This window comes from Hemibagrus wyckioides, linkage group LG12, assembly GCF_019097595.1.
Source record: "Hemibagrus wyckioides isolate EC202008001 linkage group LG12, SWU_Hwy_1.0, whole genome shotgun sequence".
Taxonomy (NCBI): Eukaryota; Metazoa; Chordata; class Actinopteri; order Siluriformes; family Bagridae; genus Hemibagrus; species Hemibagrus wyckioides.
Window position 1 is genome coordinate 6,563,686 of NC_080721.1, and position 18,313 is coordinate 6,581,998.

Consider the following 18,313-nt stretch of genomic DNA (forward strand, 5'->3'; position numbering starts at 1 on the left):
CAAGCTACAAGCAGATTAAGCTTCATGTTCAGTCCATAAATGAATATATCCTATTGACCCAGACTTTATCTTTTGGTTTTATCATAATGTACTTGCAAAATGAATTTAACAACAAATATTTCTTATCGCAACTGTTAGCGATGCAAACACTTCGTACAAATACATATACACACATCCTATGAGATCTTCCTGATTGCAGGTTTATGTGTACTCAGGTGTTAGGTGTGAGGTTGGGCGTGACACGACAGACTAAAACCACCTTGTTTATTCATATTTACAAAGACTGGCTCTTAAACAATGTGTTCTTCAATACTAGACAAACTATTTAAGCTTTGGTGTCCTATCATATCACTGGCTATGTGTAGTGTGTTAAGCTCTTGACAATACTGGAATAAAACAGACTAAACATGGTAGTCTTATTACAGATCGGAAACACAAAGCACCGTGGAAAAAAAGAATAAAAATGCTGTATCCTAAATTGGAGTATACAATTTATGGGCAGCATTGGGGTTAAGAGAGAGATTGCGAGTACAGCCTGCGATGCATTAACTTCAATAGCATCTGCGTGAAAGAGGCTGTTATCATCAGGCTGTAAACGAAGCTTCTGCTTTCTCTGGCTCGACAGGCCAAGATGAGATCCAGATGGCAGGGGGAAAAGTGTTTGCCTTGAGTTATTGCAGAGAGAGAGAGAGAAAGAGAGAGAGAGAGCGAGGGAGAGAGCAAGAGAGAGAGATCCTGATAGATAGACAGACAAATGAACATAAATAGATAGATAGATAGATAGATAGATAGATAGATAGATAGATAGATAGATAGATAGATAGATAGATAGATAGATAGATCAGTTTATACTATACCCTCCTATACACACACACACACACATATCCGTGTATACTAATGCTATAACACGCAAACACAAACGTTTGTCCTATTATCTGTATATATCTAAACCCCCTAACACACATATATTTGTTTTACTATACTTCTCTATTATACCCTCCCAACACACACACACACACACACACACACACACTGCAACCTGAGGTAGTGTATATATGTTTTGCTCATCATTACGATGCTTTGGCTACAATAGCTACAGTAAACGGCTATGCCTGTAAAGCTCGGTGAATTTAATAAATATCCATATAAATGAGTAAGAAAGAATTTAATTGTCCAAGTTAGTTAATGAGTGCGATGTCGCGCGCTGTTTAATATCTACCCTGAGCATACGCAACGCGCTCGATCTCCAGATGTCCGCTCCCTCAGTCTCCGCCCCTCCACCACACACAAACCCCGCCCACCGTGCACCTGGGTCTTCCCCGAGCTCGCCGACTAGAGGCAAAAGAGCAGAGCTCCACAGAGCGCGCGCGGCTACGCGGAGCGACAGCGCGAGAGCAAGACTTCAAAGCTACGACGTTTTTATTTTTTATATCGGATTCGCAGCCGTGTTTCTTCCTCGTCCCGTTCAGCGCACTTACGAGCCAGGACACGATCAGCCACCTCGCGAGGACAGCACGGGGTTTAAAGGCGGACGAGAGGCGCGCGAGCAAGCGCAGCATCCCTCTGTCTCTCTATCTATCTCTCTCTCTCTCTCTCTCTCTCTATCGCTCACTCTCTCTGTCCGCGCTCCAGGCACGCGAGCTCCCAGCCGCAGCGCTGCCCTCGCGCGCCTGACTTCTTCTGACGGACAGATAGCACTGAGTGCGAAAATAATTTGACGTTTTCAACCGGAAGCCAGAACTTCTAGGACGTACGCTGACCGGACTCAGAGAACCCGTTTTGTAGGCTAACGTTTTCGACCGGAGTCCAGAACCGGGGAATTAATTTTGCCCTGGTGAACAACCGTGACGCATGGTGGGAATTTCTGCCTCTTTTCAGTGTAAGTTGGTATTTAGTTTGACTCATTCTATTTATTTATCATGGTTTGCTCTAGCCTAATTTATGGGCTGTGTTTTTGTTGTTTTGATTGTGGTTTAATAACAAAAACATGTTCAGTGGATGTGCCAGGAGTCCGCGCGTGATGCGCCGCAAATTTTGCCTCATGATGTGCCTTACGCTATATATATATATAGAGAGAGAGAGAGGTGTATTTGTTTCATTAAATTAATGCTTGTGTTATTTTATACTTAAATACCATTATACCGTATAATCTACCAAAATGCTCAATAGAAAATTGAATGGCCTGTCGTCAAATTTAAATAAAATGCAAATTTATATACAAATGTAATACTTTTTATATATATATATATAAAAAATTAAAAAATAAATAAATCTCATCTGTAGGCACGTCTCGTCGTGTACAGGTGAAAAGATCTGCAGCAGGATCTACTGGATCAAATGAAATCATATTCTTTTGTGATTTGTTTTATATTTGCTAGGCTACTCATAATCGGCACGCGCAACTAATCAATAATTATTTAAAAAAAAAGGCTAAAATAAATAATGTTTTAAGAGAAATCCATCCCCAGCTATTGTTGCTCTTTGAAGAAGCCCTTTACAAAGTTAAACCAACTCCAAAAAAAAAAAAAAAACGTGAACGAGCTCTTTAAATAGCAGTCCATAATAACAGAAGCCGAGCCCCTTCGGACGCCAGGAGCATCAGCTCGTGCGCGCGCTCTAATCGGCCTCAAAGACGAGGCGAGTTATTGACAATACGCATGCGCAATTCTTCTCTCCGACGATCTGTCACGTCCGATTTTACGGCTACGTCCCCAAAACGTAGTTGCTGAAATAGTAGCCAACCTGCCAACAAGACTAAATAAGACCTGTCCTGGTAGGAGGGAGGTGATTTAAAGACAATATTATTTTATATTTGCCCTGGAGAACATGATGATTAACAACAGACATGTCATTTTAAGAAAACCAAACTCTTACATTCATGAACGAGAGGTGATCAGTATAATTATTTGCACGGTTTGTCTTATGGAAGAAGATGCCTGTGAAAAAGTGAACCTGAGTATTGCCTGGAAACACCGTGACCTTAGCGTAACCTGTCCTTACAAATGAATCCTAATTCTTTGCATGACAGAAAGTTAGATATAGGGCTATTAGAAATACATGGGGCAGTGCCACGGGTAGCACTGCCACCTTACAGCTCCAGGTTCCCAAGTTTGATCCTGAGCTCAGGTTACTGCCTTCATAGAGTTTCTCATGTTCTCCTTGTGTCCATGTGAGTTTCCTCCAGGTTCTCGGGTTTCCTCCTATTGTCCGAAAACATGTTATGGAATAGGCAATACTGCTGACACTGACACTGAGTTGAAATTGCATGCCTTGGGTAAAAAAAAAGTCTACAGTATGATGTACTATGCCGTATACGCATTTTCAGATCGGTCACCTCACCTCTCTCACTGTCCACTTTGCATTGCATTCTTCTCTTTTAACGCCAAGTGTATGGTGAGCTCCTTACAGTCCAACTGAAAGTAGATGAATGATCAGTGTTGAGAAATTGGGTTAAACAGAAGAGGACAGGTTTAGATTGGGACGGCAAACCAGCATCGTCCTCTCGCCGAAGCCACCTGCACAGCCACAGCATCACACCTGTTCTTGTTCTCGTACTCCCACTCAAACCCATGAAACCAGACACAGACACACGGCAGGATCACGCTGCCTGAGCGCCACTGCATTTAAAACCTATTAGGAAGCAGGCTCATTATTTTCTTATAAATTTTAAGGAAGCGGTGATAAAAGTGATGTGGCATGTACAGTGACTCGAAATCTAGTTTTGGAACACCTGCTAGGTGCACGAACAGCCGGCTGCTGAGTGATTACAGTGCGCTTTAGCAAAGTACGTGCAGACATTTTGGCCAAATGCCAAGTATCAGGATGTGACTTGTTTAATTAGCGATGCCACTCAAATGACATACTCTAGCTGTTTCTCTCATCCGAACCATGCACCAATCAGAGTGTCCGGGTTTGTTTGTTTTGTTTTGGTGTGACAGGGGAAGTGTGCATTATGAGTACAAAGTTTGCATTTACTCCAAATATGGAAATGTTTTGTTTTGTTATATATATATATATATATGAACTGCAGCAAAAAATGACCATGCATGTTTTTATTATTTCACTCATTTTTACAAGCTAGAAGCTATATCAGTTGAATGTACTGTATCATGAGTAAGCCTTATATATTCACTGGAGCACTACACTGGTTGCGAGTGGAAGCTCTCTTATTTCCGTGAGGGCTGTCAGTCTGCTTCGACATCAGTTACCGTGGAGGGCAAAAGATGAATTATTGATGGCCACGCCATCTCCAAGAACCCAAGTTCCAGATCGATAAGAAGCATTGATGTCTTACAAATTTATCAACAAGAGCAAGATCAAGTGAGACGAGTGAGTGAGGGCATGAATTCTAAGCGGTCTGATATAACTATAATCTATTGTACTGAGGTTAAGGGAAAGAATTTGTTTGCTAGATGATTTCTTTTTTGCATAGTGGTTGATGAAACGATGACATCTGTAGCACCGACCACAGTTGGTCAAACACTCCTGCTTTAGCTGACAGGTGTCTGGACTTCCTGCCTTCTCTCTCTCTCTCTCTCCCTCTCTCTCTCTCACACACACACACACACACACACACTCATCTTCCACTGTCTTTCGCTCCTGTTAATCCAGCGCTCACTTGCCAATTAACGACTCCTTCTCTTCGCCTTTGTTATCCCGACATGAGCTCACACACACACACACACACACCACACACTTTTTCACTTGCATTCACACACAATACACACAATCTCTCTCACCCAGTCACGCACATACAAAATCCACCTCCCTGTCTTCCTCTGCTCTCTCTCTCTCTCTCTCTCTCTCTCTCTCTCTCTATTTATTTTCCTGCCTCCATCTGGACCAGGCTGATATTGTAATCGCCCTAATGCACATTGCCTTCCCCTCACACTTGCACACAATGTGCCATCCTGACAACCCCCCCCACCCCAACCCCCCGCTTTTTTTATTTTTTTTATTTCCGATAAGCCAGGGACGTGCGTTTAATGAATACAAAAGCCCGCACGCACCACCAGCAGCTAATCTTATTGAATAGGTGCTTTTCAGCGATGCGGAACAGCGATGATGGTGCCAGAAGTGAAGATGTAACCCGTTATCTCGGCACCTCCTCCATTTTCCCGTCACCGAATTTACATTTAAAGATTAGCTGTGGAAAAAGTAGAAAAGGTTCGGGGTGGCGAAGGTGTTAGGAAGGGTGCGCTTGTTGGATGGAAGGAGATGGGATGGTGGAAGATGAGAAAGGGCAGACAAAATTGCTTGGTTTCAGTTCAAGCATTCCTTGCAGAGATAGATCTGTAGATTTAGGGCATCATTATATATTGATAAGTGATGGATGCATATTGACTCGCTTTAGGTGGTTGTTCAATGACAGATAGAAAGAAAAAATACAGCATTAAGCTGAGCAGTGGAGGCTCAAAGATCTTGTGCCAGGTTTGTGCTGTAACCATGATTTGCTTAGTATCTATTCATATAAAAGAATTTTCATTAATTTCTCTTTTTTTTTGTGTGTGTGTTTGACACTGCAATAGTCCACGCTTTACAGACTTCTCCCGCCTATTAAATTTGACGCATGGATTTCAATGCATGATTTATTTATTTCTTTATTTATTTTTATGAATAGGCCATCTTCTGTGGCCCAGTAAAGAGGAGTATAATTAAGATTTGTTTTGAGCCCCCGAGGCTTCAAGAGCTCTGGATCAATACACAAAGACAGTGGGCCCCTGTAGTTTCACTTCACGTATCGACATACTCAGTCGATCGCAGCTCACCCTGTAGAAAATTGAGAGGCAGAGAAGTAAAAATATGGATGGATAGAACTGACGCCGGGCCACAATCATTTTTTAAAGCAGTCGGTCGATCTGTATTTGAAGTAGTACAGTCGGTGTTTGAAATACCCCACTGAGAATTCACACACTGCTTAAGAATTAAACCTGATATTGAATTTCGAATGACACAGACTCTGTGATGGAATGAGAGAGAGAGAGAGAGAGAGAGAGAGGGAGGGACTGGGTGATGTTACTTTGACCAGCTCTACTCCTGCTCTCTCTCTCTCTCTCTCTCTCTCTCTGTCTGTTTTCCTCTTGTGTCTTCTCTCGTTCTCCTTCTCTGTTTCTCCTTTCGCCTGCGATGCTGTCTTTCACGCTCATTCATTTCGAAGCCTTCTGTATCAGCGCTACCAGGGAAATTGCCGTGATCGCTTGCTCACTCGCGCAGCATGCAGGAAAATTGTGTTGTTGCCAAACGATCAGCAGGTGCCTGCGAGAAGAATGCCCAGTGTCAATTATTTTTCAGCAGAGCCAATTCATAAAAGTGGTGGAGGCATAAAACAGCAGCAGTAAAGAGAAAATCCAAGAAAGAGGGGATGAACCTCTCCTTTTCAGCACGTTCATTTTGTTAAATGGCCGCCGTTGAATGGAGCAGGACCCCTGGCGGATCCGAAGTGTGCGAATTGAATGGGGAATTGTGGTGAATTACTTGGCATTATCTCCCCATGAAAGACTGAAGAGACTGTTTTAACACAACAGCATGTCAGACATCAAGAAGCTGCACCAATAGAGATGCACAGCCATGTTAGAAAGCAAATACCTTGTTGTGTTTTTCTCTTTATTTTTGGCTTTGTAGCGACACAGTACAAGACATGGTGGGGACGTATCCAGATCGGATAGGTGAGATTTCATTGGCGAATCAAGAACGGCGATAAAAATCTTAAGCACTTGCCCCTGATAGACGTTGTACCTAACCTTCATAGAAAGCGAGAAGCAGAGAACAAAGCAGGTCTCGGATCCTGTTTACGGTTGTGTACGTGGCTTTTTTTAAACTCCTGGGAAGGAATTGCCCCTTCCAGGAGCCATTCCCGAGTGGTCAAGGCTTCCGGTATGAGCAGGTTACTTCAGTTGCTACAGCTCACAGATTATAAAAATACCGTCACCTGAAAAACTTGGAGAGACTAGAGGAAGAGTACATGGAAGGCATGCTTAGTTCATCTTGTTTCATGAGTAATCGTGATAAAAATGGTCAGAACTTATTAAAAATATTACTCTTCAACCTCCTGTCACATGACCTCCACCTCTTATTTCCATTTCCACCTGAGCAAACACACCTGCATTTATGTGCATGTGAAATGGGTTTGTGTCTTTATTTTCCTAAGCATTACACACCGATGTCACTGTAGACAGAATTAAGGTGACCTGGTCAACGGAGCCACCGGTCGCTAATTAGTGAGGAGGATAAGGGTCTGGTTGGAGAGAGTAGAGGACTGTGATCCATGCCATATTGATCCGTGCTGACAATAAGCGTATCAATTAACCTTTATATGTGTGACAGCCATTAATGTCCCGAGCTTCTGGCTGCTGACCCACCACATCTCTCCTACTGCTAAGTGAGGTGGAAAAAAATCGCTTTATGCCTTGTACACCCAAGATCTGAATAGATTTTACAGTTCTATGTCACCATGACCCGTACTGGGCTACGGTTCCCTGTAACAAAATAAAAATGTTGATCACATTATAATTGCTTTTTAATCACTCAAAGGATGATTTGAATACATTTTTACTGGCTGATTGTTAAAGCCGTTTTTAACTCTACCGATTAAAAGGACATTTTTCTTGGTGTAATTTGTAAAGCAGTTAAAACTCCATCGGGAATTAGGACCATTAGGTATTAGCTAGTTTCAAGCAGCCGAAAGTTTCCAGATCGTGGTTTGCTTGTAAAAAAAGAAAAGTTGCTGACCAGTGCCTTAAAAAACCCAGAGACGGAGAAGGTATGGATGAACTCGGAATGCCTGTGGTATGGATTTGCGGTATGGAGTGTTATTTCATGCCCTTGCGATCCCTCTCTGATTTATTCCTTCCAAAATACACTTCAGCGCCAGCGCTTAAATAAGTGCAGATTGTGGCAGAGTGGAGATTAAGACCATACCCCGAACATAGAAAGGGGGTTCTCATGGAGCAATAAAATGGCCGAGCGTATAAATCTGTCTCGCCTTATAAGGTCAGAAATGTTTTAAGTTGTTGCAGGGTGTTTTTACACGCGCCAGTAATCGCATTTCCATTCGTCTTTATGTCTTTTTATCAACATCTGGTTTCGTGCACCATACTTCAGTAACAAGTATTCTTTTATAGGACAAGCATTCCCAGCTCTGCTTGCGCTATTAGCTTAGCCTTGACTACTGCTCTGAGTGCCGACCTCCACATATGTTTGCCATTTCTCCATACCATTTACAAACTGTAATAACTTTTCGGAGGAAAGCAAGAGTTTTTGCGTATCTGTGTGGGTGTTTCTTCTTCCTTCTCCCTTTTTCCATAAGCTGCGAGACCGCTTTTTTGGTTCGTTTTTCATTCCGAGTATTCTTTCAGCAACTGAACAAATGACCTACGGGCAGTAAGTTCTGTCAGGATTTTGCGAGTTTGGTGAGAATGGCTGATCCCCCTAAAGCACAGCTCTGTCTACACTTCTTCCCCTGCTTATGGCCACATAGAGAAAGAGAAGAAGAGCGAGTGGGGGGAAGAGAAGGCAACAACTCTTCGCTCGCAGCCGAGCCATTTGGCGCTTAAAAGGATGCGTCTGTTTTGAGCCGTTCCCCTCCTCTGAGGCCGATCAACAAGCACACACTTTGGCAGTGGTGGAAAGATATGATCTTAATCTGCTATTTCCTCTTTGGCAGCATTAAATTGTCCACATAATAATTCACAGCTGCACCAAGAGAGAAGGTAACGCTACAGCTGCACCGTTTGGAAATTTTCGTTTTTCTTTGTCTTTATTTTTATGATTCCCTTCCTTCCAGCTCCTTCTATCCACAGTGTACGTTGTTTGTGTCTGATTTTGTGTGACAGGTGCTAGCACTACCATTCTTTGCCTGTCTTATCATTTAAAATTGGTTGTATAGCAGTCGAAAACAAGGCAAACAAGTCCATATTCGGACTCGATCCCGCTTCCATAAAGCCACGTGGCAGTGTTCATCACGTCAGCCTGCTGAAAGGCAGTTTGCTGATCATGCGGAGCCTTGGGCTATCTCTTTTAATGACTGACACGAACGGAAACGTCGATCGCTGATTAGGGATCAAAGAGCCATACATGTATTAAGATCCCTTTAGTTCCCTTACAGCACATGACTATCTAAAAAGGTCCTTTGAGTCAGCTGAGAGCCGCAGGCACTCATGTTTGTGTGCATGTGTCTTTGTGTGTGTGTGTGTGATAAATTAGAGCTATAAATGTAGTTGGCTTTATCTACCCTTGGCACCATACTCCTCTCCCCCCCTTAGGATTTTGGGGGCTCGAACGAAGAGGTAGGTTGAAACAAGAACGGCTTCATTCAAAACAACTGTTTGTGTGTAATTACCATATGAAAGGTAGCTTAGAGTCAGGCAAATCCGCACACTTGTCTTCAATTATTTATCTGCGTTCGGTGCGGGGGGGGGGAGTGGAGCGGATGGAGCGGTGCCATGAAAAGGAAAAGAGGAGGGCCTCTGGGAACACACTATCACACATTATGAGATGGAAATAGAGTGAAGCCACCAGAGTGGATTAGGAGTACTATCAGTACTGAGAGCCAAGTACAGTTCCTGACACAGATACACAGTTCATTAGCGGCAGTATTTTCTTAGATGGTATCATAAGTGTAGACATGAGGGAGGAGAAATAACGCCCAATAAGAGATTCTCTGAATGAGAAGTTTGTTGATGTTCCAGAGAAGCCTAGATGGGTTTTCTTTCACAATATGGGAGCCACTTGGAAATTTCAGACTAAACATGAAAAAATTTCACTTGTTGAATGAAGGGCTGAGAAAAATGCATATTTACTTCTGGTAGATTCCAGTTTAATCTCAGTGAACTTCTGAGGTCTGTGGCAGGAGTAAGGTGTCTTTAGTTGGTAACAAAATGAAGGAGCTGCTTATTATTGTGTAGCAGTCACACCGTACCTCTTCCTAGCTGTTTACTTACCGCTGCTTGACGTACGTCTGGGGGGAAAATACGCCACGGTGTTTGTGGTAGAATTGAGTTTTTTCTTGACTTTTGGTTATTCCTCCCATCTCTATAAGACAATATAAGAGCTACATCAAAAAAACTCCATATATAATTATATAAGTGTAAAGTTTAAAATAAGAACCAGTAAAAGTGCAATGTAAAAGGAAAAAAGGGTAGAAACAGATGAAAAGGAAAAGATGGTGTAAGAAAGAATTTATCTGGGTGGGGTATCCCATTGTCTTCCACTGTCATTGAATATAGATATAAAAAAAATGATGCAGAGGATAATATCTGCAGGATCCAGAATCTAACCTGAACAGATCAGAGGAAACCAGGGGAGGAGAAAGGGAAGCAAGTAGAAGAGCAACTTTAGGGCTAGAGAGAGAGAGAGAGAGAGAGAGTTATCTAATATACATCCAGCATCAGTGCCAGAAACCACAGAAGTATAGGAGCAGAAGAGCAGCAACGGGAAAACCCAAGTCTACAGGATCACATGAAATCTCGTTTAGCGTGTGGGTTTGTTTCCTCATTTCACCAAGCCAATTGTGGTCGTATAGCCATATTCATCACCATAATGTATTTTTAAGATCTCTTTCCTGGAATAGCAGCAAATTGAACTTTTAAGGACGTTTGCAGCAGACCACCGCTGGGCTGCATTTACTAGACCGACGTCATCAGGTATACGAGGGTTTGGTATAACTGTGCGGCTGAAGGAAATAATTCATCTCACGTTACACCACGGTGCTGATGAATCGGGTTGAAGCTGCAACAGCAGGTCTGGCTGCAAAGGTGGTGTCTATCAATGTGTGCATCACAGTATATTAACAACTAGCTAACAAAAAAAAACAGCGTGTTATTAGCATTGTTATTAGCAATTACGTATTTATCATTCAGTCTCCCGTGTCAGTGCTCTATAACCATCAGTTCTCAGGATTTCTTTTTGTCTTATAAACTTCAGGAAAGGGCTGCTGAAGGAATATCTGTGTGCAGCTGCTATAGCATAAGTGATAAAAGGAAATATGTTGTTTCATGGCCATCCAAAAAACGTTTTCAATCTTTAATAATTGAAAAAATAAAAATACGAAACATATATTTTGGCTGGGATATAATAGGTAAAATACTTCCAGATGTGTTGTTTCCTGTTATATGTAACTGTTTATCCTTTATTTCTTATTTATTTATTTGACCAGTCACTAAAAAAAAAAAAAAAAAATCAGAAATCACTGACTGCTGTTGTTTTTTATTTTCTTTTGTACTTTTTTTATATTCACTGCGGAGTGAAATGAACGCCACAGTGCTCCAAACGCTGTATTGTTTCCCTACTGAGAATGAAGTCACAGTGGATGAGACATGCTAACTATGGAGCAATATGCTGCCTTGTATGTCAGAGAGAGAGAGAGATTTCGTATTCTCTTTTTTTTTCATGTCGTAATGACAAGCACTGTTACAGCTTCAGATTCCCATGGAGTGAAAGACATTGAAAATCTAACCTCATCATCTTGATGACTCACGCATCCGTTTCTTTCCTTTTCCTTTTCATCTGATTCTCTCGTTCCTCTCTTTCGCTCTATTTCGCTTCCCTACATCAGCCCCTGTGCTGTCTGCAAGTTTGATTCAGTGCCTCAGAGGGTTGCTTTAACAGCCGCTTATGGCAGACATATGCTGGAAAACATCGGCCCATTTTACGAGTCAGAGTCAGAGAGGTGCTCTGGATTTGGGACGAAGCTGAATCATCTCAGCTTTACTGCCAGGTTCGATCCACGCGTTCTTCAGCTCGTCTTCCGCGCATCTGTATTTCGCCAGGTTTTCCGGAAAATTGTAATTAAGGCGTTGCTGACACACAATAAGCCACTCAACTCATCCGCCGTATCGCAGACCTGTAGTGTCGAGTCGTCATGGCAACAGAGGCGGCTCACGGAGCCGGTCATCGAGGTCAGCGGACCTTCATTTCCACCGTTCTACTGTACCAGCGTAGATAATGACGTCACAAAACATTTGTTAATACACAATGGCTTATTAAATATCATCTAACCAAAATAAAACATCATCTTGGGTTCACAGTTCTGGGTGTAAAGGTTGAGTACATCCAGGCTTCTCGTTTAAACATTAGGAATCTGGTTAATTGACCATGAACTGGATCAAGCTGAAGTCACCTGGAATTAAATCCCAAATCGATTAAAGTGGAATAAAAGGTAATCAATAAAAGACCATTATTAGGGTATATGAAAAATGGCAGGTTTTGACTTTCTAGCCGGCAGAAAGCTTAACAAGATTACACTTAAAGGATACATCATTTACTTCATTAAAGTGAAATACGTTTTTGAATGTTATTCAATAAGTAATAAAAGGCAATAACCTTAGTGTAACAAACATATTCTGAGTCCATAAAGACCACATCAGTGTAATGTTTTTTTTGTCTGATGCTGTAAAACATATTTCATTTTATATTTTATTTTAAATTCTGACCTTGGAAAATCACTGAAACATATTTTTCAATATTAAACTCAATCAGCATGTCTGGGTGTAGAAATAAAATATTATAATATTTCAGTGATATAAGGAAAATATTATGCCAAAATTAAAAACTCATCTGGTCAAGATACACTAAACAAATTCAATTCAATTCAATTTATTTGTATAGCGCTTTTAACAAATGGGCATCGTCTCAAAGTGGCTTTACAGAGGTATAGAAAGAGAGAAGGGAAAAAAATTATGAAGTTTAAATGAAAGTTATTATTTTATCCCTAATGAGCAAGCCTGCTCAAATGAAGTTGTGTCTTATCTGAAGAGTAGCAGGTTGTGTGTAGTGGAAGTCTTAGAGTTGTGTTGTTTTTTAGTGCAGTGTGGCACTGCAGGCACTGTAGCTGGCGCACAGGCTTGTTGATGCCCTGGGCGGATCTTGCGGAAGGCAGATAGAGGAGACCCGGCCTGTTCAGGACAGCAGAGGTCAGGCCCTCGGGGGCTTCCGACTTTAATTACCTGAGGATGAAAACATCTCGGCCAGGCCAGGAGGAGAGAGTGTGTGAACGGAGGGGGATATCGGGGGGCAGAGACATCCTGCCCGCCCTGAGGTTCCTGACAGTGGCGCTATCTCTGCCTGGCCCGCGGTTCCTTCCATTCTCCAGGCCATTGTGTGCAGCAGGGCTGGGCCAGGAACGACTGGTTCCTGTTGGACTCACACTCTTTCTCTGTCCCTGGCCCTACTGACAGATTCCTCCTGTTTTGTTTTCACTCATGTATTTTTTTTTTTTTTTTTTTTTTTTATTAGCGCTGAGAACCTACCAGATTGATGAGACTTTGTGATGTTGTCTACACAGTGTTTCCTGATTGACTCGCCTGACCCTGCTCCAAAATTTGAAAACATTCTTCTGCTGTCCTCATTTAAGGGATTGTGTTATTTTTTATTTATTTTTATTTTTTTTTAATGATGTGGATTTCTCCATTGAGGTCTGCTTGTAAATGTGCTGAGCAGTGAATGTTTGCATGTGCTACAGCCTGTGAATTAAAAATAAAGGGTCTAGCGTAGTCTAGTGACAAAGTGACTGTGTGTGTGTGTGTGTGTGTGTGTGTGAGAGAGAGTGTGTGTGTGTGTGTGTTAATCCAGGGAAGTGTGTACTACTAGCGCCTCCTAGTGAACAGGCATAGCAGGATGAGTCATGTATCTCTCTCGTTCTCTTTCACTTTCCCTGTGAGATTAGGTAGAATGCTGAATTCTATCTATCATCGGCAAGCTTTGATGAATGAGCTGTGCGGTGCTTTAGAGAGAGAGAGAGAGGGAGAAGGAGAGAGAGAGAGAAGGAGAGAGAGAGAGAGAGAGAGAGAGAGAGAGAGAGAGTGTGTTTGGTGTGTGTTTGGCCGCGCAGCCCACCACGAGCACAACTTGGCTCCTGTTCAAACGAGTGGGCTGATTTGTGACTGATGAGATAATTGGCTTTCATGAATCAGCAGAAGAAGTGGGACACACTCTGTTTGGCTGTCAGCAGCCTCATGCTCAGTAACTGGAAAGTGTAAAAACAAATGCAAATAGTGTACAAGGTACTGTCCTGCAATATATATATATACATATATATTGTTTTAACATCATTCTCCTGAAAAGGACACCCCGTGTACACCACCTGTGTGGGTCACAGTGTTTCTATTCACGCACACGCAATAAACTGACTCAGCTTCCCGAGTTATGCACAGGACAAACGGAAAGGCAGAAGAGTAGAAGAGAGCGAGAGAAATGAGTAGCAGTTCTTATCTACAGCCTGCTCTGGGACTCAGGGTCACCAGATTGGACAGATGGCGGAGAAGCTGGAGTCACACACATGCTGTCCCTATTTTCCTTTCACTCATTCGCTCACACACATTAGAGTAAATAAGGTAGGGAGAGAAGCTTTTATTTCTCAGACACCCCGCGAGAAGGATCTGTACACACTAAGCGGGTGTGTTAGATTGGAAAATGAAATAAGTTTCAAGGTTAACGAAAAAAAAAAACGTATTACTTTGTTTTCTTATTTAGAGCAGTGTTTCACAAAGTGGGGAGTTGTGATTGAGTTTTGAGCTTGGTTAATAGAATTGAATTGGATTAATCCACCTACAGTGTTGCATACAATAGCGAGCAACCACAAGGGTGACGTACTTTATCTGAGAGGCAGCCAGGAAAACGATAAATCTAGCTAATGCTCTGTCATAGCAGTGCACATGCAGCACACTGCGCGGTGCAGTCCGCCCTCTTCCACATACACGAGTAAATATCTCTAGACGATTACGTGAACTGTCGCATTTTGTACTCGAACAGCTATGCCTATGGAGGCAGGCAAACCTTCAGAGCTGCATACTAAGATCTCATTTCCTGTCTTTATGATTTTACGAGCGTTGACTGTTACAGTGGCACGATCCCAACAACCGCTTTAAAGATTGATTCTCATGCTCTTTATCGAAAATCATGTTCCTCCTGTCTCTCTCTCTCTCTCTCTCTCTCTCTCTCTCTCTCTCACCCTGTCACTGTATTCCTTGGCCTCCCTGCTTGCAAGGATGCTCATAGTATAGCTTTAAAAGCTTCCAGCTGTGTGGAAAATCAAGCTCTTTGGAAAAGCAAAGACACCGAGCGGGGCAGAAAAAGAAAGTCCGGCTAATTCGTCCCCTTTGTCGTGCTTCGGCAGACCACAAAGGACGTCGTCTCCCTCCAGCAACAGGTCAAGCAGCGGCGGTATCATGGGAGCGACGGCCATTCATCGGGAGCTCATTGACTGTGTATTTCAAGCCATTCAGATCGTCGGGCTCTCAAGACAAAAGTCAGAGGCATTCAGGCTGGTAAAGGCAGCTAAAAGGGCCTGCGACGCTCCACCATTTCCCCCCTTGTCTTTTTTTATTACTCTTTCAACCTGTTAATGCAGTCCATACTTAAAGCAGACTGAAAGCACACTTCTCCACCCTTCGGCTTGAGGAAGACAGGAGTGAGATCAGGGGGCTCTCAGAATAGGCCTGGTTTTTTTTTCTTCTGTGCAATGAGCTGCCTGACTAAATAAAGCCAGGTCTTTAGAAATGCACTCATTTAGCAGTGAGGAGTGGAAGGAAGGCACAGAGGTGTGTGTGTGTGTGTGTGTGTGTGTGGGTTACACGTGAATGCAGAGGAGATTTTCTCACACACACAAACCCGCTCCTATAAGTGTTTTGTTTCTTTTTGTCATGGTAAGTGGACATTCTGCTGTTCTTTGCATGTGAGCAGAAGTTAGATAGATTTTGTTAAACTCGTTAAAGCCCCTCGGTATTTTAGTGTTGGATGACGTTCACATTCTTTCTCCTCATCGTTTTTTTTTCCCTTTTTTTTTTTCCTGTGTGTGTAGAAATAATTGAACTCAGCCAAATACAAGCAATGTTACTGTTTTCAATGATTTATCGCTTTATTCGCAGCTGATTTCAATTGTCCTCGTGTGTTTTGGTCCGATTTCAAGAGCGTTCGATGTCAACATTTGATCACTCATGAAATGCATAAATTATCCCAAGTACTGTCTTGGTGCTGTGTTTTAATGTGCGTCACGTCGATGAGACCGCGCTAATCACAGGTATTCTCTTACAGGATAAAAACACTGGTGCAGATTTTTTCATTAACAGAGTGACCCTAATGCTTGAAGGAGAGAAAGAAATAGGAAGGAGGTAGAAAGGATGCTGGGAAAGAGTGGAAAAGAGAGAGAGAGAGAGAACTATTTAATGGAGGAAAAGAAAAAAATCTTTACCCTCTCTCTCTCTCTCTCTCTCTCTCTTTCTCTCTCTCTCTCTCTCATTTCTCCACATGGAGCTCATCTGCTGTTTAAGGCGGCTGGGAGAAATGCCTTCAAGCTGACAGGGACTGAAAGCCCAGACATATGTTAATCACATGCGGCGATGGCAGTTTGGGAGGAGAGAGAGAGAGAGAGAGAGAGAGAGAGATTGGAAGGAGAGGAGAGACGCAGGAGGGGGGAGGGGTGCCACTCTAGAGACTTAAAACCCAGCAGCAGCAGCAGATGAATGCCTTTGTTAGGACTCTCCAAATTGATTTTTCTTTTTTTAATGAGGCTGCTGCTGCCGCAGCTGTATGTGCTCCTGACATGACGATGGAGGGAGGGGGTTGTGTTGTTCTAGAGGAAGGAGAGGAGGGAAGGAAGGATGCAGATCAGGTCCTACAGATGGGGAACGATGTATGCCTTCATTTTCACCAGCCTTGAAATATCGGGCTGCGCATCGATGGCTGTCAGGGTGAGCACATAAATCCGATACATGGGGTCGATACTGGGTGGTGGAGCTGGTGTAATACTCTGCCCATTGCACATTCTACACAAGCACACTTCTGGAGCAGATTTTCTTTCCATTTCTTGCCTCCCAAGTCATGCTTGATTTAAAGTCAGGTCATGTTTGATTTAGGATAATGATAAAATTGATATTGTGATCAATTCTCTTGCAGGTATAATTTTTAAATAACTCTTTATTAAAAACATATTATTGTACTAACAAGCAGCTGCTTTGATCATCATTTAGTATATGAATCTTTACTTACATCTTTAAAAAAACACAGCTTTTCAATATTTTCCCTCTCCTCTTTATTGCTGTTTTTCTCATTTTCTGTAATAAAAAACAAGTATAATGTAATTAATTTTCTAAAGGTTTGTTTTTAACCACTGCTGGTTTCATTAGCAGTTTAATATATCATGCAACACACTGTGTATCACAGAAAAGTCTTGAAATATTGTGAAATGTCTGGCATATCGCCCAGCTCTAGTCACTGAAGGTAGTTCCCATAGTTCCACTTTATTCTAACTTATAATGAGGTCTGATACTTGGTTCATTTCTAATACCTATCCCATACACTGATCATTTGATGCAAGACGGCTAATTTTTATCCCCCCCCCAATTGAAAAACAATCTCCTCCTCAATTTTTTTTTAAAACCCTCTGGTTTTCTGTCGGCTCACAAGATAAAGATAAAGAACCTGATCGTCTTTGTGTCCCTTCAGCGGCTCGGCTTTTCCGCCGTTCACGTTCACGTTTGCCTCAGAAAAGCGTAACTTTTATTCCATACGTCTTGCATATCACTGTAGCGAATTTGTAAATGCTCCACAAAGCCGTAGATGTTGACACATCTGTTTCAATACGAATTTAATACACAAGGTCGTGTTTTATTATTGAATTCATCACCCCTTTAACATCTAAACACGCTGTATAACTCCCCAGACTCAGATGTTGCTTTCGTTAGGTGCCGTTGTAAAGAAAAAAGAAAAAGAAAGAAGAGCTGAGTGCGCATAAGCAGGAGCAGATGTGTGGGAAATCACAGAAGTGGCCTGTGCTGTTTTCTCCACACACACCCCCCCTTTTTGAGAAGGAGAGCATCACTTTATTTCATCCTGCAGACAATCTATCTCTTTTTCTTGCATCACCATTTCTTTTTTTTAAATGCTCATCAGGCTTTCTTGCTTTAGTGCTCTCTCTCTCTCCCTCTCTCTCTCTCTCTCTCTCTCTCTCTATCTCCTCTTTCCCTCATGTGCTTGATAGTGTGTGGCTGCATCAAGCCAGCTGGGAGGAGGCAGTAAAAATGTGTGTGTGTGTGCCAGTAAGTGGGTATTGTGTGACTCAGTGTGAATGTTTGTGTTATGTGTATGTGTATGTGTATGTGTGTGTGTGTGTGTGTGTGTGTGTGCCACAAGTGCCCCTGTCAGTACTTCACATCCATCCGAGTTCAGTGATTCACTGTGTATTATCTGTGATCACTCTCAGATTCCAGATGAGGTCACACACACACACACACACACACACACACAACCTCACCTATTATCGGTGACGATAAAGTATGCGTTCTTAGAATTTTGCAGACTTTTGGACCTACGGAAGGAACAG

At 42.4% G+C, this 18,313-nt stretch overlaps 1 protein-coding gene across 3 annotated transcripts in view; it reads left to right on the top strand.

The window, feature by feature from the left end:
• The first annotated feature begins 1,328 nt into the window (after positions 1-1,328).
• The window catches only part of runx1t1 (RUNX1 partner transcriptional co-repressor 1), a 57,216-nt gene continuing 40,231 nt past the window's right edge, over positions 1,329-18,313 (top strand). For 2 of the 3 annotated variants that reach the window (XM_058405151.1, XM_058405153.1), the window contains exon 1: positions 1,330-1,879. In XM_058405151.1, the coding sequence (XP_058261134.1) occupies positions 1,852-1,879 (28 nt within the window). In that variant the 5' untranslated portion in view covers positions 1,330-1,851. Of the gene's footprint in view, positions 1,880-18,313 lie in introns of all 3 variants that reach the window. The other variant, XM_058405152.1, reaches the window with a different exon arrangement.